The following is a 21,938-nucleotide window of genomic DNA, read 5'->3' on the forward strand; positions in this document are numbered from 1 at the left end:
TGTCCAGCTCTCTAAGACAACTCCCCCCACTCTCAGTTGTATGTTCCTTTACAAAACCAGCTAGAATTCTTTTGACTGCACGTACTACTGAGCTTTTTCCTGAGCTGGCTTAATTCTGTTAGAAAGAGCTCAGAAGTATTTGTGGAGATGTGGCTTATCTTAAGTGTTCCTTCCCCTTCCTGCTTGTCTTTCCTGACAGCACCCATTAAGCTGTACAACCATATTCAAATGTAAACATCCTACTAGCCATGTCAACATAGTATATTCATGAATTACTCAGCAGTTCCAAAATCAGCACAGCAGGAGACTGGGAAGGTCATTTTGTACAAGACGAGAACAGAGGCAGGCCTGTAAGCACCACAAAACACAAATTAATTTTTTCCTACTTAAAATGAAATATGCTTTGTTGTCATTCATTCAATGTTTTCACTCTATCACTAACCATATATTACTACTATATTAGACTAACATTCTTTAGTGTCTATTAGATAACATCCTTTTAAATCTAGTAGACACTTTTACCTATTGATTTTCAATAAATAAAATTCATTCAGTGTATTAAGATCCAAATTCTCAGAATTTGTCAAGAAACTCTTAAGAATGGGATTCAAACATCAAATTTCTCATTCTCTGAAGTTACCACAGCATTTCGTATTTTATATTACACACACTTAAATCCTCTTTATCAGTTATGAGACTATTTTAGACACTCTTAAATCACCAAGATTAAATTGGGGCATTTTTCCAGCAGCAGGACTTCAAGCTCAGATACTAAGCTAATAAGGAGAGAAAGCAGACAAACCAGCTGTTGCAAGACACTGAACTTTTGCCTTTGATCATCCTTCACTTGATTCATGGCCAAAAACAATCATGTAGGTTTAGCAGAGGGTAACAAAGTTTAGTGGGTGTCAGAGAAATGGAGAATAAGCGATGTCAATCATAACATACTGCTAACCTTCTATTCCTGTAGTAAGACTACCACCTGAATGTAAAGCAGTTTTCCAGTCCTCTTTTGGATTGACTATTGGTGTGATGAAAGACACGTTTTTCCTGCCCTTATAGCAAGAGAAGTAGGACAGACAAATGGGAGAATGATAAATAATAAATTTGCAATATTATTAATAATTTTACGTATTAAGTCATTTGTATTTCTCAGATTTGTTTTCTAAACTAGTTTATTCTACACAGTTAATCTCATATCTTAAGGCTGTCTTGCTTAGAAATCTTCGACTGTTTACTTTTCGTATCTTAATTCTAAAGATGCAGCAGTTTATACAGGCTATTCAAACTGTGCCTTCAGTCACATCACCCCTTACTCCGTTCTTATTTCAGCAAATAAAACGGTATCTTTACCAAACATTTTCCAGAAAAAATAATTCTGGTCATTTCAAAGAATTATTTGTATAATTTTGACTCTTAAAACCACCTACTAGTTTTCCTGTTGTATGGCACAGTACTCTCCCAGTTGCACACTATGTTCTAATAACTTAGCATTAGAACTAAGTAATAAACACAGTCATCTAAGAAACCCTATTTGTGGAACAATAACATTTTCACCTATCAAAATATATATTTTGTGAGGATAGGATGAACATATGAAATTTAGGAAATATAGAAACGGTAAAGAAAAATAAAACTTTTAAGTTATTTATTACCATTTTAAAGGAATTGTCAGGGAGAAGACTGTTTCATATAATGAATCAAAGATTACATTAACTTAAATTCCTTCAGATTTTTGTCCTTTGGCTTTTGCTCCTTCTGCCTTTCAGGCACAGAATTCATACATACAATGCAGTAAATCTTTTAAAATTCAGAATCTAAACACACAGTCCATATCTGCTCTGGTATTTGTGTAAATATTCTTTGGATATGTAAATACAAGTGACACTAGTATGTGTACATAATTCTATTAGCATGTACAATGCAAATGAATAATGGTATCTCTGTCGAGACAGAGATAAAAAACAGATAACGCAATTTAAAACTTCATCACACTTTTGGCTTCTTGGATTTTAACATAAATCTTCATATTCCTATCAAAGGGTTCATTTGGATTTCTAAATATTTAACAATGCTATCCCACTTTTTCACTCATTGCTTTGAAAGCACTTTGCACTTCAGAAAAGGCAAGGAAACAACGTTGTTTCTACTCTGCAAATGTAAAAACTGAGGCACAAAAGACTATTTTTTTCAACACTGGTATTTCAAATCTCAAACCTCTTCATTAAATTATGCTAGTGTCCACCAAAATACAGGGCAACTTCTTACACTCCTTTCTTTTCCAAGTTACCTATCATGATAAATGTAGAGCTTTAGAAATGAGCTGGCTCAGCACTTTAAAATCGGGATACATACAACGCATCTTCTTGTACTTTCAAGTGACTGGCACTCTGTACGAAAGGTGCTTCTAAAATAATGTTTGCCCAGGCAAAACAAAGAACAAAAATGAAGTTATTAAATTATATTTAAGCTATCATTGCACAATTACATGCTGGATACACTGGAGGAAAAAGAATATTTATTAAACAGGAGTACTGTAAACATGCTAACGTATCTTATCATTACAACATGTGAAATAAAGAGAGAATTCAATGTTTCTGAAATTTTGTCAAAAAAACTTTATTTTATAAAAATCACAGGATCCATTTAAAAGCTTAACTGAAAAGATTTTGGTAAGAATTAATCGGAAATTAACTAACTTTGACTTGATTAATCAGAAATTAACTTCAACTGTCAGCACATCAAATGAGTTTGCCCATGTAACACTACCAAGCAGGTAGAGTTTGATTCCATATGTGTGTGCTTAGATTTGTCCAACTAACTGAACACTACTACATCCACACGCTAATGTTTTTCTTACCACAATGACATTCTGTATGAAGTACTAACAATATGGTACCTTCAAAATAATTTTCCCATTTAAAGCCGGAAAACCGCATCTACCTACCACCAACTAGAGACATTCGGAAAGCCAGTGAGGACCTATGGAGCTTTTTCCATATCCAGCAACACTTTAATGAACAGCATTTTAATCTTTTTTTTCTTTAGCCTTACACGGACTTTTACAGGGTAGTCAATTACTCTTGGCTCTTCCTATGGTAGCTGTCGGATTTGTCTTGATATTGGTCAGCTAGAAACCATCTAAATTTTTCTCTTCATCTCCCTGCCATCCATGAGGGATGTCCACCAGGCTCTTCCAGATTAACTTCAGAGATCTGCCATTTTATCAGTATGGCAAAATTAATCCACCATCTTTCAGTAAGCTTAAGAAAATACAGTTCCCTTGAATTCCAGGTGCTGGGTTGGGATTCCTTTACCTGATCTGCCACATCCATTCTTCAAAGGAGTGAGCAGTGACCAGTATATACCAGAAATGACTTTATTTAGTAACTAAGGATAAATCCCATTAAAGGCAAACAACTGAACTAGAAAAAACTCTGTGTAGGCTCAGCATTAAGGCTGAATGTGATCTGTGTTACAGTCTATATAGACTGAAGAATGCAACTTTATTGAAACTGTGTTTGGTCTAATAGTCCATTTGATGCAATTTTGCTTTTTCACATTTAAAACATACTAACTCTTTTGTGGTACAGTTCAGCAGAAGATTTACTGAGCAACTGTTACATATTTAGCGTACAGCTGTCATATGACTATTCTGGATTGAAAAGGGAGTCCACGTCAGGATCTGTATGACTGCAATGCAAAGTGGAACCAGACAGATCAAATAGAACATGGTATCATGAAGACCTAGAAACAAACTGGTGAAGAAGATGAAAACACAGCTTTCAAGATGAAGAAGATTAACTTTCATGGTCAATTCACAACAAATTATTTTTAAAGCATTCACACTATATACACATATACAGCATATGCACATTACTGTGTACAATCAATTCTAAATAAAAAAAAGTAAATACCTCAGATATCAAATGTACTTCAATTATATTTCTAATTCTACATACAAATATGTATTTTATATTGTTTGCTCCTTTCATAATAGCTGGGAGGAAATTAGATAATTAGCACACAAAGAGTTAATTTTAATACACTGTAGGCAGCCTAAGAAATCCTGTTCACTATAGTACACATCTGTATTATGTAATATAGAAATCAATTTAAGAAATATAATCCAATTATAGAACAGAGCATCTGAAAAGCTTTAGTAAGACTGAAAAATCTGGAAGAGAAACAAAAGCAGAAAATGGAAGCAAACATTTTAATATGAAATTATTTTATTTAAATTAAAATCTGTGCTACTACCTATCCACATAGTGTGTTGTTATAGTTGCCGAGTGCTAGATCGAAGTAATGATTAATGCACAAAATTCAGGTATGGTGTAAAGGGCTGTTTGAAATATCAAGCCTTATTTCATTTTAAAATAAATGATTACAAGATAATATAAATCATAAAAAGAATACATGTGGAATTAACACTCATTCTCATTTATTCTCATGGATGCATGGTATTTCCTCATCTAAATCTTCCCTAAGGAATAAGAGATAAAAGCATCAACAAATATGAATCAAAAAAGAAAATACAGGAGTTAAATGAGTTCCCTTTTATGAACAGTATGGTTTCTGACAGCTCAAAGCATACATTTAGGCATTCACCTAGTAGCTAGAATCATTATCTACTGGCATTCTGTTAATTATTGGATTCTAATTACTTAAATATCAGGAAAGTCAACTCAAGCTGAGAAGCAGCCCCTAAATGAACTTTCTCCCCATGAGGCAGTTTATGTTATTTTCGATTTTTTTTTTCCCTTAGCATTCAGGGATGAGATAGGAGACTCGCAGAACAGCTATGGACATGATCCAAAAAAACCTGAAATCTCTGAAAAAAAACCTGCGCAGGCTTTTGAATAAAACCTAAGAGTTTCTCTGAATCATAAAAGAATCAACTCATGTCTCACTGTGTTTAACAGAAAAAATGCTTGCAACCTCCGACATAGCCCAGATTTATTCCTTAGTACATACACACACTCATACAACGATCACAATTTATCTCAAGTCATGTACATGCTAATGCTACATAAGAAAACAAAAACCCACAGGCTTACAAGTGAATTACTTAATCACTTGGGCAATTGCATTTAAGACTGGAAGTGTTCACTAGCAGGTCACTGGTCCATAGCCAATGTTTATTGGCAGTGACAATAATTTACCATTTGGACATTGTTTACTGGCCTGTATTCAATTGCATTTTCAGTCCACCTACAAGTAAATAAGGGCCCACGTCATGAACACCACCGTCACAACTGCCAATAGTTAACTGTATGAGCAGCGTCAGCAGGGAGGCCACAGGCAAATTACTTACCTATCTAAAGATGAAAACAGGACTAAGACACAGTTAACAGGATGTTGGGGCTTGTACTTGGCCTGTTCTGCACACTAAAGAGGATTGCAGTTTTCAGTACTAAAATTATTCCGTCTTTATACATGGACTTCAGGAAGGACAAAAAAAGAAAGACCATCTGCCAAATCACTCACACTCGTGCAATCCTGATTTGGTTTCACTGGAACAATATTGGTTTAAGAAAATAATATTACCTATTGTACTGCAAAACCTTAAGTTACTGCAGGAATTATGAAAAATATCTATAGTACACAGAACAAGGAACGGGAAAATATTTCATTAAGGGACTGGGATAAAGCAAGAGCAGAGCTCAGATTTCATCATAATAACAGCTGAACCAGTAACTTCAGAAATTTCCATGTCTACAGTTTTTGCACACGCAGGAATAAAATGTACAATCTTTCACTAAACAGCCCTAATATCACTCTGAATAGAATGTCATGTAGTCCAGTAATTCAATATGAAAGCATTAACAGTTTAAAGCGCCTCCAAAAAATAATGAGGAGTTGCTGTCAAATAACTTCATTCTGAAGAACGAATTTGAAAAGGACACTTTCAAGAGAAGTTAGCTGTAGTTGCAGTGGCTCTCCAGAAGAGGGAGTTTTAAACTAAGTATCTTTTCCATAGCAAAAAAAACCCAAAAACCAACCCTAAAAAACCCAACCCAAACAAACCCAAGCCAACCCAAAAAAACCCAAGCCAAACCAAAAAAAACCCAAGCCATATGGGGCAGGTAATGCTTTGCTATGATGACGGACCAAAAGAGAAAAAAAAACCAAACCAGGACCACTCCATTCTGCAAGCTACTGCTCAAATTTTAAGGATATTAAAAAACACTTCTTAAGCTAGCTTCCACTACAAAATGCTTAACTGATGTATGGTGACCACATTCCCTAAGAATGTGGTATAATGTGTATATTAATGTATACAGAATCATGTGTAACACATATGGAATTGTGTACAATATACAGGCCAACCTCATGTGTGAAAAAGGTTACACCAAAAAGCAAGACAACTTCTGGAAGAGAGATACACTATCCATAGCATAAGTCACACTTCAGGCTTATGATACCAGTGGCAAAACCAAGAGATACTGGATTGCTCGTTAAGGAAGAAGACATTACTGGGACTAAGAAGATATTACCATTGAGGCAGAAGTAAATACTGGTACTGGTAAGAAGTTGGTGATGTTAGTGGTCAGTTCAAAGGCTTCAGTACAGAGAAAGACAGTCCAGGTCTTTGGAATGCCTGGTCTAATACAGTACTGGGATCACTGTCCAGTGATAAGCATTTTCACATTTCTGATGAATCTTAACCATCCACCTGGAGGTGTTACACCTCACAGATGAAAGAAAAAGGGGACTGAATTTTCCTTTCTTCTAGAATTTTACCCTCTGTATAAAACCTCTTCATTGTCTTACCAGCCTGGGTAACCTGCAGAATACAACTGTAACAGAAGCCACCAAGACGATGATGAACTATTGTCTCAAAAGGTCTTCTGGGATAAGAATTTCGCTGATAACATGCCAGTTGTCCTAATAAGCTGCTCGGGAATGTGGCAGAGAGCATATATGTGTGAATTGCTCAACAGCATGATGGCAACAAAAGACAGGCAAAGCTTAAAAACCAGCAACTTAATAGTTGGTTGGTACTCTTAACAGAGTTTTGGTACTCTAATGAAGCAATAATGAAATATCCTGATCACGGAGGATGTCAAGGAGTCATATCATCACATAGGTGAAGAACCAAAATGTAATCACTGGAATGATGAGGAGGTGTAGGTGAGGTTGTGTCATCTTACAGACTTTTTGCTGGAGGCATAAGAATCAGAAGATACATGATTTGTCCCAGCACATAGCTTTTGATAGATCTGTTTTGATACAGTGTAAGATGAGCACCAAAGACAGAATATTTATGAAGCCCACTTCTGAAGGCAGTATGCTATTAATAAAATGCTATCAAATGTATAAGATAAATGAAGTAGGGGAGAAAAAGAGACACCCTTCCCCTGTAACCTATGACCTTTTTTTTTATATGCAAGTTGAAGTCATCCAGAAAGCTTGTGAGCTCCAACATTCCATGTGGTCTTGAGTAAGCAATATATCAAGAAATGAGGAATGAGGAAATGAAAAGAAAATATTACACAAAAATCTGCGTGAACAAGAAAAGCTTATTTCCATAATTTTCAACTGTAAACTCATTGCTGGAAAATGTGTTTTACTACAGCAAAAGCCTGGAAAGTTGCTGAGAATACAAAAACCAGTGTTCAAACTTTTGATGCTGGAGGGAAAGATAAGGGAGACATCTGGACATTACTGCAGAAGGAGACCAGTGATGGTCTGCTAATACTTTTCTCCATTCACTCCACAGAACATTAACATACAAAACATACAAAGAACACCCAAAACTAAACACAGATAATAAGATACATCCTACTAAGATTCTTTGCTTTGTAAGAGGTGGCTCTTCTTTGCCACAAGAGCACATTGCTAGCTCATGTTCAGTTTGGTGTCCACCAGGACCCCCAGGTCCTTTTCTGCCAAGCTCCTTTCCAGCTGGGTGGCCCCCAGCATATACTGGTGCATCAGGCTGTTCCTCCCCAGGTGCAGGACTTTGCACTTCTCCTTGTTGAACCATGAGGTTCCTGTCAGCCCATTTCTTCAGCCTGTCGCGATCCCTCTGGATAGCAGCATGACCCTCTGATGTATCAGCCACACCTCCCAGTTTTGGGTTATCACCAAACTTCCCGAGGGTACATCCTGCCCCATCATCCAGATCATTAATGAAGATGTTAAACAAGACTGGACCCACTATAGACCCCCAGGGTACACTACTAGTTACTGGCCTCCAACTAGACTTCATGCCACTGATCACCACCCTCTGGGCCTGGCCATTCAGCCAGTTTTCAACCCATCTCACTGTCTGCTCATCCAGCCCATATATCAAAGGCTTGTCTATGAGGATCTTACAGGAGACAGTGTCGAAGGCCTTACTGAAATCCAGGCAGACAATGTCCACTGCTCTTCCCTTGTTTACCACGCTAGTCATTTCATTGTAGAAGTTTATCAAGTTGGTCAAGCATGACTTCCCCTTGGTGAAGCCATGCTGACTATTACTGATGATTTTATGGTCCTTAATGTGCCTGGAAATGGTTTCCAGGATTAGCAGCTCCATCATTGTTGCTATGGTTTAACTTTCAGTTCAAGAAAAAAAATAATTTAGAATTCAGCAAATAGTTTATGGTTTTGGACTGCATCTTCTCTCTCCTCCCAGTAAACAACGTTGCTGGAAAGTCTTAAGACATATTTATTCAGGGCCCAAACATTTTGTTAATGCAGAAGAAGGGTCCTCTGTGCTATCTTCACAATTCACTACCACTACACCTAATAAAGTAAATGCTTTCCAGAACACTTAATAGATATTGCCAGGTTTGGAGGAGGAGGAACACAGCTGAGATGGTATTGGCATGGGTCGTAACACTTCATTATATATAATTCACGTGTGAACTTTTTTTTTTTCAAAATAGCTTGAGCATATTTTAAGCAATTTCCTGTATTCAGTTTCTGTTTGTCCCCAAACAACTTCGTCCTAAGGCAAGTGTATTTTAGCTGTCTGCCTATGGCTGAAATCTGAGAGCAGCTGATAGGGTTTTAATATGTATAAGTAATTTTAGCTCAGTCAATGGTCTGAGTACATTGCCATGGGCAAACTGACTTCCTAGAAACAATCTTGAGTAGTCTGGTCTTTGTGGACTGTATGTCCACACTGTAGTCCATTTGCAAAGCAAAGGATGTGCACATTCACACACACATATACAGAAAACACATGCAGATTGCTTCATATTTAAGAAATTATTTTTGAAGGGGTGGGCAAAAGAAATATATATTTCAGGTGCTCTTTGATTAACTCATCTCAGCTTTGTACCTTTATGCTGTTCCTTGCCCTAGTGAAATAAATCAAATTTCAGCATGACTTGAGTGAAAATATAGGTTTTAGAGATTGAGCATTCGAAGTATTTCAACTCTATATACAAGAAATTTATTGTTGCTATAGTCCAGAGGCTACTTACTGGGGAAAAAAAGATTTATAACTACTATGATTTAAAATCCATCCACAAAGGGATCATTTCTCTGATTGAAAGGATCAGAACTACAGTTTTTATGTTTCAAATCTGAATTTCTCTGAATCATCAAGATTAATGTATTCAGCCCTTTCATATCCACATCCAGTTCAACCTACCACTCTTCTGCAAAAATCACTCATCTTATTTGACATTATAATGAGGTTCATGTCCTCTTCACATCATCTCACTGGCTATCTACCGAATGCATTAAAACAAAATTAACTGTTCTCACACATAGCCTCAAACTTAAGCCTTCTTTCCTTGTGTCAGGATGCTTTTCTGAAGACCACCTGTTGTCCTTTTATGTCATGCTTTTCCTCATACATTTTTTTAGAAAATTCCTCAAATACGAAACATTCTCCTAGCCTCACGTGACACATAACCAGTCCTTTCTCCTTCAAGAGCTACCTCCACAAAAGTTCATACACAATTGTCTTCTATTTATTTTTTAAGGTTTCTGCTCAAAATTCAGGAGAGCTCTGTAGTTCTCAGGATATTCATGTTGTTCTCTCAAGCAAATCCTAATCAGGACTGATTTTGGCCTTTTAGTCCTGACTTCAGTTATTCCTTATGTTGCCACTTCCTCTTGTTGGTCATAAATAAACAGCCTATGACCCTTTCAGTGTACTGACTCCCTGTTAATTTGTTTTTATAAAAGCCCATGCATTTCCAATGTGCTAACTAGCAACCACAGCTTTATGCTGTGTATTAAGGTCTCCAGGGACTGCAATGAAATCATTAGCATTAGAATGGTAAGTAGTATTGAAGCCAAAATTATACTCCTACTTGAGGCAAATGCCCTCCCTCCAGTGATTATACTGCTTTCTCTCAAACAAAGATGTATCTTAAATGCAACCCTATTAGGATTATATATTTAAGGAAGTAGGTTTACGAGATAAACAAAACACAGAAGCCAGAACAACATGTATCTTAATGAGATGTATTAGGTGATCTCAAACTTTTTTTCTTTTTTTTGCAACAGAACAGGAGATGGTCAACTACTGAAATGTATCCTTTGTTTTTCAAAATTAGGTAGATATCCTCATGTGTATTGTTTAATAAATGATTTGTTCTTTAAAAAACATTTCTATTTCTACACAGATAAAAACCAACTGGAAAACATTTTTAAAGCACTCATATTTCTGAAGTGCAGTTGACGCAAACTAATTGCAGATTAATTTGCTTTTTAGATGACAGGATTATTTCATGTTAATTTCTATGATTTAAAGCATCCCTTTTGAACTCACCTTGGATCAGATTGAGCAACTTCATTATTCAGGTTCTCATATCCAAATTGATTTAGTATTGTAACCACAAGCATTGGAGCCAAAGATTGGGCAGGCTTGGTAAATAAAGCATTGGTACCAAAAACCATAGAGGAAAGTGGTGATCTAAAATATTTAGAGAAAAAAACAAATGAATGCACAACACAAACTTTTTAGTATATTAATTACAATAGTGATTTTTAAAATCCTGTTAATATGCAAATGCTAACTATCATGATCCTTAGCTTTATATAGTTCACACATTATAGCAAACAGATCAGCTATCATAATGAAATTTAAGTTTCTTTGGAAATGAAAGGTAATAAACCTCTGGGGTATATATACAGCTTGGCCTCAATTCTAAAATGACTTGCACTCAAGTTCAACTTTGTGCACATTGAGTAATTAGTGAAGTTAAGTTAGACTGAACAGTACATGGAGAATTAATTACAACTTAAGACTTTACATGCATGAGGCCAGAAAAGGAGGCATTTTTTTTCTTCATGAAAGCAATAGCTCTCACCTTTGAGGGGCAAGTCCTTTAATACAGTGACCATGATTGGATCTGCACTTATATAAACATTGATGGAACGAACAGGAAGTTATCTGCACTTTGATAAAAATCTAAAAGATCCATGAGTTATAGTATGCTACCTCACAACAGGTTTTATCAATTTTTGTTTCAGAGAGATAACAGCAACCAGTTAGACTTTGAAATTTGCACTTTAAGTAGCACAGGCAAAGCTTTCTAAATGCCTTTTCCATTATAGAAAGGCCTTATTCAGAAAATTCCGTAAATGACAATAGATGTATATGGTTACAAAGTAATTCAATTGAAGTGAACAAAAATAAAAACACAAAAAACTGAAGGACTTGGCTTATACTATAGTATAATTAAAACTAGAAATGACCTAATAATCTGTTTAAATTACTCTACTGAAGTAACCACAGGAAACTTTATTCAAGTTCTTATCTTTACTTATGCTAAGTTGCTCTTACAAAAAGTACTTCTGTGTCAAGGATCCAAGATAATTTACTGTCTTTACTTTGACATATCTAACTTATGAAAGAGTAACATAGCAAATAGATAGCATACTTAAAGAAAACCAGTTATGACTGACATACCTCCGCTTGTGCTTTATTAAATCTGCATCAACAATATCTGCCAAAGGCAAATTGAACAAACTAAATGAAGCTTGTACAATTACCCTAAAGAAAGACAAAATATTTAAGATGTTCATAGTTCTTACACACTTTCATAATGAAATCGTAACTGATGTTCTAACACATACACCCCAACACTGACATTTCCACAAATGCACAAACCGAGATGTTCTTTAAAACATGGTGATTTATCTGTTTAAACAGCAGTTCTGAAAGCATTATTGGATCTGTTCTTAATTGAGAATTAGAAATCGATATGCAAACCTAAAAGGTGGGGTTTTTTTGCTTTTTTCCCTGGACACTGGTGCAAAAGGTCATAAATACTTGCTTATCAGTAAAAGTCATTTAAAATGACATGGAGAAAAGAAACACCTTAGAAGAAAGAGAAACTGAAAATTTCCTCTTGAAGTCTGAAAAGGACATGAGCATTACTGGAAAGACTACATGGAAGACAAACTTCAAAGTGGGAGAATTAGAATAGTAAAAAGATTTTATATGCATTCCTATATATGTATTTACATTATATATATATATATATATGCATTTAAACACAAACACACACAAAGCCGACTCTTAACAAACTGCTAAGTGAAACCATAAACTCAAATATTGCGATTACTGTGTCTTATTAAATTTTGGGTGTGATTAGCTTTTACTTACAAGAGGCTTTGAACAATTAGTATTTTAAACATACAGTCTTTAGGTACCTTAGAATTTTTTCCCGGGGAAATCAAAATATATCTTCATCATTTAAAGTATGCAGGTAATGAAATTCAATTTATTGTTCACACAATTCAGTGTTACAGTAGCCCATGACTGAAATACTGAAAATAAGAATGAAAACAGAGGGGAAAAAAGAGATGATGAAGAAAAGGAGGGTAGGAAAGAACATGTAGAAAGCAAGCAATGAAATAGAAAATGAAGAAATAAAAACGAACTGCTGTAACAATATTCTGATACAAACAAACAGGTCTTTTTTTTTTTTTAAATAAGGTTTTCCATGTATCATAATGTACTACTTCTGTGAAAATACTACTTCTTGGCATCATACTTACCCAGTACCGGTGAAAATGTGACTCAGTATTGGTTACCTAACAGATACCTGACTGATTGATATTTGTTTTGCAGTGCAACACACAAGTGTTCATGCAATACAAAATGAGGTCTGAGCTTTTCTAGCAGTCTCTGAAGAGTTCCTCTACTAAGATCTTCTGTGTCTATGTGGATGAGAAGAGATTCTGCTTCCCTTGAATCTCATGTTAAAGCAGGTAAGTGGCTGGAGGCATGTGGCTGCAAACCTTAATTACTGTTCATATTTAAGGCTTTTTTTTTAAAGCAGAAATCAAAAGCTGAAGCAGAATAAAATGAAAGCTGAGAAAGTTGTAACTGGAGTTTCAACTTTTCTGAGAAGTGAAACAGAACAGAAAGAAAACCATAAGCAGTAGCAAAATCTTCATGCTATTAAAATCAAGTGTCCACTGTTACAATTATTTAAGCCGTATCTATGAATAGGCAAGTGTATTTACTTACATGTTTGTTGTGAGATAAAATGCCAACAGATAATAGCGTTCTGGCCCTAGAACAAACATGACAGCAGCAGCTACTCCTTCAAAGTAAAAGGAAAACAAGATGATTCTGTAATAACCAAACTTCTTCAACGAAGCATGACTGAGAAGAACAAGGCACTGAAAAGATAATATATACACATATATGATGAAAAGATATAGTACAATATCTCAGCATTAGAAGAGCTATAAAGCACAGACCAGACATAAATTATTATTACCCATTAAAGAAAAAAAAAACCAAAACAACCCTTTCTAAAAAGTTCAATCCAAATAAAAAAAATAGGAATTGAACAAAGAGATCTATCTACTGGCTCATTCTGTGCTACCTCTACAAGGTAAGAATGGTCTGCTTTCACTCAAAACTAGCCAGCTGAGAACTACTATATCCTGAGGAAAAGACTGTTTCCCACATTGCCTAACTATTATTTAATACTCATGATCTTTATGTTTGATATCCCTTAAATAATTAACTTTGCAGTATGTTAAATGTAAACCAAGCATCTTGCCATTTGAATTTCAACTGCTGATCAAAAATATTTTCAATTGTTTTTTTGTTAATATTACTATTTTCACTGACATTTGTAGAAATTAAGCATGACTTTTAAGTTGATAAAGCAAGCTCACCAAGACAGCTGATCTAAGCAAGTTAGAGGCTTTACTAGCAAGTAGAGAAGGGCAGATGCCAATGGACAACGTGTATGGCTGCATTTTAATTCCACCAATCTTAGCAAGCAGTAATCCACGCGAGAAGCTAGTAACAGGCAAACTCACAAAAATGGTATTAAGTGCTGATTATAGTATGAACAAAGTGTAAACTCTTCTATATTGTTCATCACTTTCCACTTTAAATAGGACATTTTGTAATGCATTATGTTCTTTTTATTATATGAGCCTACGTCACCATCTACATGTATGTGGTCCTCATCACTGTCACAAAAAACTATAAAAACTCTATAAAGATACACATTTTCTCCTTCTTTCTGTGTTACAGAGATGAACAGTGTAATATTCAGATGAAGAACAGGAAAGAATTCCTTTTGTACATTTGTTCCCACATTTAAATGCTTTAACATAACGAATAAAACCAGGATGCTACAGTCAGACAAAGATTACTGTGGCAAATGCTATTTTAAAGAAGCTCGTTTTCTACTTAAGCCAATGATCATGGAGGTAAAACAAATCTGGAAAGTTGGTATAAGAAAAAAAATCTGGTTGTAAGAAACTTAAACATACTCCTCCCCCTGGCTGTTTTCAGGCATTTTGCAGAAAAGTGCTTACACTAGAAATGGTAAGGGATTACGTAATGCCTGTTATCGTAAAAACCATGACCTTGTCTCCCTATAACTGAGAAATAACCCTGTCTCAGGAAGTACTTATGATTTAGAAAATTCCTTATACCTGCATGTTTCTAAGACTGAGTATTTCTAAGAAAAATACTAACTTAATGACACAAATTTAAATTTGTTTGCCTGTGTTTCAGCAACAAGGTTTCTCTTGTAAGCAGGTTTTATTCTTCACACCCATTACTAAAAGGAACCTAAGACAGAAGCTGAATTCTAGTTTAGTACAGGCCACTGAAGCACAGTTCATAAGAAGGGGCTTTAGTTTACATGGGTTGGGTGCTTTTCCAGTAAGTGAAGTCCAGGACATTGCCACCAGAGAATTCTCTTATTATATCTTGAGCTCAAAGGGACAAAACCTGAGAAAAATAAGGTCACAGCAAACTCTCTACGGTTCAGTGACCTTCTAGACAAAGAGTCTCTGGGGAGCAGCGAGAGATGCATTTTCTGAGAGATTGTTCGTTTCACACTGTCACACTGATTTTATCAACAAAAGTGATTGCTATATATTGAGTGTAAAATTATTTAAGCTTTCCTAACTTCTGTAGTTTCTGATTTATTTCCAAAGTTCATCAGCTGTTTGAATTACAGAAAAAAAACCTATTAAACCTGTGGTAAGGATAAAAGTTGAAATGACAGATATTCAGGAATTATGGAACAGAGAAGGTATGTTTAGGATTTGTATGTTACATATGCAAAAGCCAAAACAGTAACTGAAATTGAGCTGTGGATTCCAGTTGCACTTTCATGTATCTTCTTTTACATATTACTTACTGAAAACCGTTACAATTTAATGAACATAACAGCCTGATTTTCAGAAATTCTGAACACCATCAGCACCTATGATGAAAGTCAGGATAGTCAGATTTTGAGTATCCTGACTTTCATCATCCAACAAGTAAACACAGTGACAGTTTTAAAAGATCCAGTGAAAGAAGTTAGAAGAGAATGAACAGGAGAATTTTTTTATTCACTGCAGACAAGTGTGTTTACATTCTGTGGGACATATTTTTGCTGCTTTTCCTGTTCTCACACATTACTCGTTTGGGTTCTCTTTCTCTTTTCTTTTCCAGTTCATTACTCCTCCTCCTATCCCTGATTTGGGTCTTGAAAGTATGTCTCTCTCTGTCCAGTAAATGTAGCTGACCAAGACAGCAAACAACAAAATAAATGGGAACGTATTATTGTCCAAAAGCAGCTATTTAGAGTTTTGTTTGGTTCCCATGACTGAGATACCACATATTTCAACATGCTTTTAATACCTAATAATTTTTCTGTTTTGTGCAGTTTATCTCAGAAACTTCCTGAAGAGACTATTCTTTCATCATGTATTACAAATCAAAACCAAAGAAAAAAGAATTCACAATTCCATAGATTTTGTTTTTAGAAACTTTTTATCTTGACCATGTTTTTCATTCCTTATACTTAGGTATTATAAACCCTGTAGGATACAAAACATTCACTCCTTGCATGCTCACATCTCACATTCTCGTAAACAAGACATTCTACCAGCCTGCCTGCTTGTCCGTTCTCGCTATCCTACCCTTACACTTGGTTAGCCTGTACATAGAGGTACTTTCTTCTTTTACAGCACTGGTGAGCTAGATTTGTTTCTCAGTATGGCCAATGGCTTATGCCGGATATAGCATTTTTTCAACAAACAATGTAAATGGATACCTTAAACTAATGAAAACTAGTAAAACACCATGTTTTCATATTTTGAAATAAAAAAGTGTAACTGCCTACCTGAGGACAAATAAAGCCTGCTCCATAAATGATACTTCTTATTGAGGAAGAAAGGACATCCTTAGGAATAAGATTATCCGCAAAGATCATCATAAAATTGTTGCAGAAGGCTAGATGGAAGACTTGGAAGAAGTTCATCGTTACAAAAAATAAAAAGTTTTTCTCTGTCATAATCTGTTTGGTCAATGAAATTACCGAGGACCAGGAGAGAGCTCCATCACCATTTTCCAGATTAGCATTCTCTGTACAAATTTCTCTCTGCTCATATTGACTAGTACTATATTTGCCTGTGTAACACATACAAGCTGTTGCTAATGCTGCGACCAAAACAGCGAAAGCCTGAAAATAGGCAAAATTTTCCATATTATCTGATATGAGGCCACAAAAGAGAATGCTTGTTGAGCCGATTAATGTTGCTACTTGGTTATATTTAATGAGCTGAAGCCTACTTTCATGTCTTGTTGAAATTTCTGCAAAAAGCGCACACTGCGCTAGAAGCACAAATGTAAGCAAACCATCAAAAGCACATAATGCAACAATGAGGTGAAGTCCACTTAGCCAGTCACCTTCTTCATAATGTTTCCAAGGAAACCAAGGAAGCAAAAAGGCTAACGCATATAAAGGAGCTCCATATAAAATTGAAAACTGGCGCCTTGAGCAGCACGCAAATTTGGAGTTATCTTGAATATACCCAAAAAGAGGATCATTAATGGCATTCCATATCATAAATACAACCTGTGACAAACAAGTAAGAAACACAACAGAATTTATCATTAGTGTGATTTTTCTGCAGAGGTTATACAAACACAGAAGTAATAACACCATATTTATTTAAAATAAATCTCTATTTAAAGAATAAAGAAAGATGAAAGCTTTGCAGGTCAAAACAGACTCCAGAACAAATTCTTAAATTTATTTAGAGGTTTATAGTCATTTTGAAAAACAAGATGAATAAGTAAGCAGGTGCCCAACTACATGTGAAATAAACCCCTGCCTCTAAGACTTCACTCTTTCAAAAGCTTATATATCTGGGCTTTCATCTTGCAAAGCCCAGATATTACTCTCACAGCAAGTAATTCAAAACGTGAGCTGGCCCATTACTTTCAGGGGACCATTTACGACAAGAGTTGCTCACGTGGATAATGACTTGCAGAATAAAGGCAGTATTTAAGTACTTAAACAGTCCATAGGAAAGCACTAATGTCAAACATCTATGGAGCTGAGATGCAAGATTAGTTTAGAACATTACTTCAAGCTATCAAAGGTAAAAATCTTTTCAGCAATTAAATTCTGGAGATTTTTAGTCTAAAGACTGTAAATTATATGCTTTATGTGTACCTTCAATTGCTTATGGATTAACTAAATTTAAAATGAATTTATGGTATAACTATTTGCAATACATCCAAAATTAATTCATAAGTAAAAAAATGACTTTGTTATGATATCACAGACACATAGCACAACACGGTAATCAAAATATTCCATTGTACAATACCTGTGCTTGATGAAATGCTACTTCTGAGATTTTGTATCGGTTTAGGAAAAGCTTAACATAGTAGAAATTAAAGATACTGTTCATCATTCCAGCACCTAACGTAGTCATGGAATACGCCAGCGCATTAGGATGAATTCCCAAAACAAACTTCATCTTTCACAAGGATAACTCTCTTCTTCCTCAAGTTACAAAAAAGAATTACAACAGTTGGTAGAATAATTTTCCAAATTAAAATGACATGGGAGATTTGCTTGTTTCAGAGGTGTAGAAATGGATTCTTAGAGGAAAACTTCCCCATTCTTACTTCCTTTTTTAAAAAATGAGAAACACATTTTACTGAGTTATAAGACACTAGGCACAAAACTGAATAGATGCAAAATATTAAGAAGTCAGTGATATTTCTAAATATAATCAGTGCTTAAAACTCAATGGAACAGGTAGACAAAAAACCAAAAGAATCCCTTCTTAACTGATGCACAGACTCAATATAAAAATCTGCTGTTGCAAACACTAATCTTGGTGGTTTCAAAGTAATTGCATACATTTTACATCTTTCTTGGTAGCTACATAGTTTTAAAATTATGGGCTGTGTAGGAATGAAGTGACTCAATTCATATCCTTACATATTCCATTGCTATGAATGTCAAATGCAGTATGTACTTAGACGAATATTTCTTTCAAATAAATACCAAGTTTTGTCCTTGTATTTTTAAATTTTAATTGTTAGCAAGCCATGGAAGCAATACTTTCACCTAATAAACTAATGAGATATGAATAGAAACCATAAAACAAACAAAACACCTTTTAATAGTTTAAACATTTTCATAGTATAAAAGACTAGATGTAAATAAAATCTAGCAAGTAACACATGTACAGCATTTTAAGTATGTCCAAATAACAGAGATTCAGCCCAAGAATATAGAGTTCTTTAATACATCAAACAGATCTTCAGCCAACAATTTTTTAAGATGCTGACTTTTTCCATCTATCTAGCAATTAACTTAAGTATGTTTGGTATAAACTGTCCCATGAAAATAGCTAGCTCCAAGGAACCTCTACCTTTTAAAGCAGAGTAATGACTACCTAAAGGTAGTCTTGACTACATTTGATTCTATAAGCCCAATACAAAAATACTTCTCCCAAGTATCTGTTTATAACCGAGGCTTTATTGATCTTTACATCTATTTGAAGAAAGCTGTCTGCCATTAATTTGGAGATACTTCAGGTTCAAATTTCAGCCTTACCATGCACACTAATTCCACAGCTTTACAACCTGCTTTTTGTCAACAGTCCACACTTTATGCTCCTCTGCATATTAACAATTTTCTCCTGAAAGCAATTTTCAAATATCCATCAAAATACTTAGTTTGAGTATCTGCTTGTTCAGCTTGATAAGCAGATCTATAAGCAGCTCCCTGAACTCATAAAAATGACCATGAAAGAAAGAGGTAATGAAAACCAAGGCTGTTTCCAACCTTCCTGTGGTTTACAAAGTGGCTGAGGACAGGCTGCTGCGAGGGAAGATGGTAACTTCCTAATCGCCAGGCGAGGGCCAGGCAAAGCCACAAATCAGGACTGGAGAAGTGTCTATTCTGGCTAAGGCAGATGATGGAACAGCAGTTTTTCCACCCCCCAACAAAGAAAATGAACTCTTGAAGAGCAAATAAAATGTGGATACATTTTTGTGTATATATTTAAGATGCTCTAATATGAAACAAGATGCAAAGAGTAGATAACTTCACTTTACAGGTAAGAAAAGAAATCAAGCTGACAAACAACTTGAACCAAGTTATTTTTTCTAAAGCCAATTTATTTGTAAGAATGTGACTGAATTTTTAAATACTTGAGGATGATTGTGATGTGTATTTTCAAGTTTATTTTTCACAGAGCTACCGCTGTCTGTCTAGAGACAATTCCATTTTCAGGTGATGAAATTTTGCGTTTTGGTAACAAGTTTGGTTTCACAAACTTTTACTGAGAAACCTGAAATGAAGAATAAGGTTAGTGAAAAGATGCCGATTTGAAATGTTTATTTAAAAAAATAAGTTTGATATTACTGTGAAAATCATTACAGTAAGTATGTTATTGACAAGTGTCACTTTTTTTTTAAAGAAGTGCACGTTCAAGCCTTCACAAATACACTTAATGAAGTGATTTACGTAGTAGATACCAGGGCTTTTGGAAGAAGTAGACATTTCATCTCTATTTCTCCCTGGAGCCCCCTGCATGGGTCTTCGAATGGAGAACTGGGAGACTCTCCCTCAAATTCCATGAGCACTAAGAATAAATGTGCTTCGCACTAACATTACCAGCAAACTAAGAGTCATTTCTGAAATCATGTTTGACTCAACTCCTTCCTACACACAAATAAAAAAAAAGGTCCCCTCAGCTTCAGAAAATTTTAAAGTAAGAAGAAATTTGAAATTTCTTCAACAAAAACCTTCTAACAATGCGCAAACAGGCCTCTAGTGCCATGACTAATTATAATACGCAGGATCTGACACAACTCTTCACACTAATTAGTACATCTGGCCCTGTACCTTGTTTATGAAACAGGTTCAATTAGAAGTTGAGGTACCACACTTCCTTTCCCAGATGTGCTCTTGAATTGTACTACAATGAAATCATGCATGAGTATCCCCTCCTTCTTCTTAAGTCAGCCTTTATATTGAATAGGTTAAAGCACAGGTGTTGACACTTTGTGACTCACAGAAGGCAAATCAGTTTCAGAAATTTCTAGTAGTTACAACTGTGTTAACACAGATGAGCCAAAAGAACAGACTGTTTAAACCTGTGAGATGCAGTATGACATTACTTGCATTTCTCCCAGAGCTGGATGACAATCACTAAAAGAAACTAGAGCATGAGTCTAAAGAAGAAAAGTGGATTCCCAAGCGATAATAAATTTTGACTGAAGCATGCTAGCTGACATCATGCTCTGCTGTACTGGGTCCCAAACTGCTGCGTAACGCTTAGAGTCCTGACAAACTGGTTGGACACAAGTATTTTCCTCATCTTTCTTCCATGACTTGACCCACATTAAGACAAACTAAGAATAAACACTTTCCTAGTCCCGAGGGGGTAATACTAAGGGGAAATGCTGCTGAAGTAGAGAGGAGATGCAAACAGAAAGTACTTGGTGTAGGAGGGCAAGTGGAACTGGTTGAGTGCCGCCACTCTTCCAAGCCCACGATGCTATGGCTGCCCAAACGCTGTAAGGCTGTGACTCCTGGAAGGCAGGGGGCTCTGGAAACTTGCAGGACTTCAAGTTTGGAGGTGCTCGTCTGTTAAAACTGGGCAAATCAAGCTAGTTTTTCCTCAGCAGCTCCCCAGATAGGGGACACGGCTCCCTCTTCCTTGTAAGGAGAAGACGCGAGAGCGCGCGGTGACCGCCCGACAGACATGCGAGGCGCGGGGATGGAGACGGCCCGCTTCAGACGCGACAGGAGCTGCCACGGCTGCATGCTCCAGCGGGGCCACATTCTCCCCTCCCCTTCCGCACTCCGGCGCCAAGGCTCCCCCGGGAGGCGGCGGGAACGCGGCCCACACCTGGGCGCGACGCCGGTGAGGAGCCGCGGCTGGGGGGCCGAGCCCCTCCTCGCAGGCTCTTCCCTCAGCGCTCCCCGGGGGCTCCCAACACGGGTCAACTAGGAGCCACAGCTTTCCCTACGCCTAGTCGCGCTGCCCCACCCTGGGCCGTGCCAGTTCTGCTCCGCCGCAGACCCACCGGAATACCCCACAGGAACCGCTCCCCGCCATTAACCCTTCAGAGCCCCAGCAACCACCGCCCCCTGCCACAGGCACTAACCCACCTCCTCTGACTGGAGGCTGCGCAGCTGGCTGCTGGGGCGGGGTGTAATTAGCCCGGGCCAACCTTCCCT

The 21,938-nt window shown here is 36.4% G+C and overlaps 1 protein-coding gene across 3 annotated transcripts; it reads right to left on the reverse strand.

Annotated features, from left to right (window-relative positions):
* Positions 1–2,600: 2,600 nt before the first annotated feature.
* Positions 2,601–19,334, reverse strand: LOC127022424 (transmembrane protein 180-like). 3 transcript variants are annotated; one of them, XM_050906015.1, is made up of 7 exons: positions 19,302–19,334; positions 18,058–18,236; positions 16,563–17,297; positions 13,439–13,593; positions 11,870–11,953; positions 10,727–10,870; positions 2,601–3,758 (listed from the first exon to the last, which is right to left on the reverse strand). In XM_050906015.1, exons 2-7 carry the CDS (start codon positions 18,208–18,210, stop codon positions 3,629–3,631), a joined length of 1,401 nt encoding a protein of 466 aa, XP_050761972.1. In that variant the 5' UTR covers positions 18,211–18,236; positions 19,302–19,334; the 3' UTR covers positions 2,601–3,628. The 3 variants fall into 3 exon arrangements, with proteins under 3 accessions (XP_050761972.1, XP_050761971.1, XP_050761973.1); XM_050906014.1 differs by lacking the exon at positions 19,302–19,334 and having other exon boundaries at positions 18,058–18,302; XM_050906016.1 differs by lacking the exon at positions 19,302–19,334 and having other exon boundaries at positions 2,601–3,693; positions 18,058–18,188.
* Positions 19,335–21,938: the final 2,604 nt, after the last annotated feature.

This window comes from Gymnogyps californianus, chromosome 15 (assembly GCF_018139145.2).
Source record: "Gymnogyps californianus isolate 813 chromosome 15, ASM1813914v2, whole genome shotgun sequence".
Taxonomy (NCBI): Eukaryota; Metazoa; Chordata; class Aves; order Accipitriformes; family Cathartidae; genus Gymnogyps; species Gymnogyps californianus.

Bases quoted from the DNA above. Each gene is read 5' to 3' on its own strand.
- LOC127022424 (XM_050906015.1), bottom strand. From the start codon at position 18,210: ATGAAGTTTGTTTTGGGAATTCATCCTAATGCGCTGGCGTATTCCATG. The intron at 17,298-18,057 runs GTATTGTACAAT...TGTTTGTCACAG, and splicing joins TAGCATTTCATCAAGCACAG to GTTGTATTTATGATATGGAA. The intron at 13,594-16,562 runs GTAGGCAGTTAC...TTATCTTTTCAG, and splicing joins CAGGCTTTATTTGTCCTCAG to TGCCTTGTTCTTCTCAGTCA.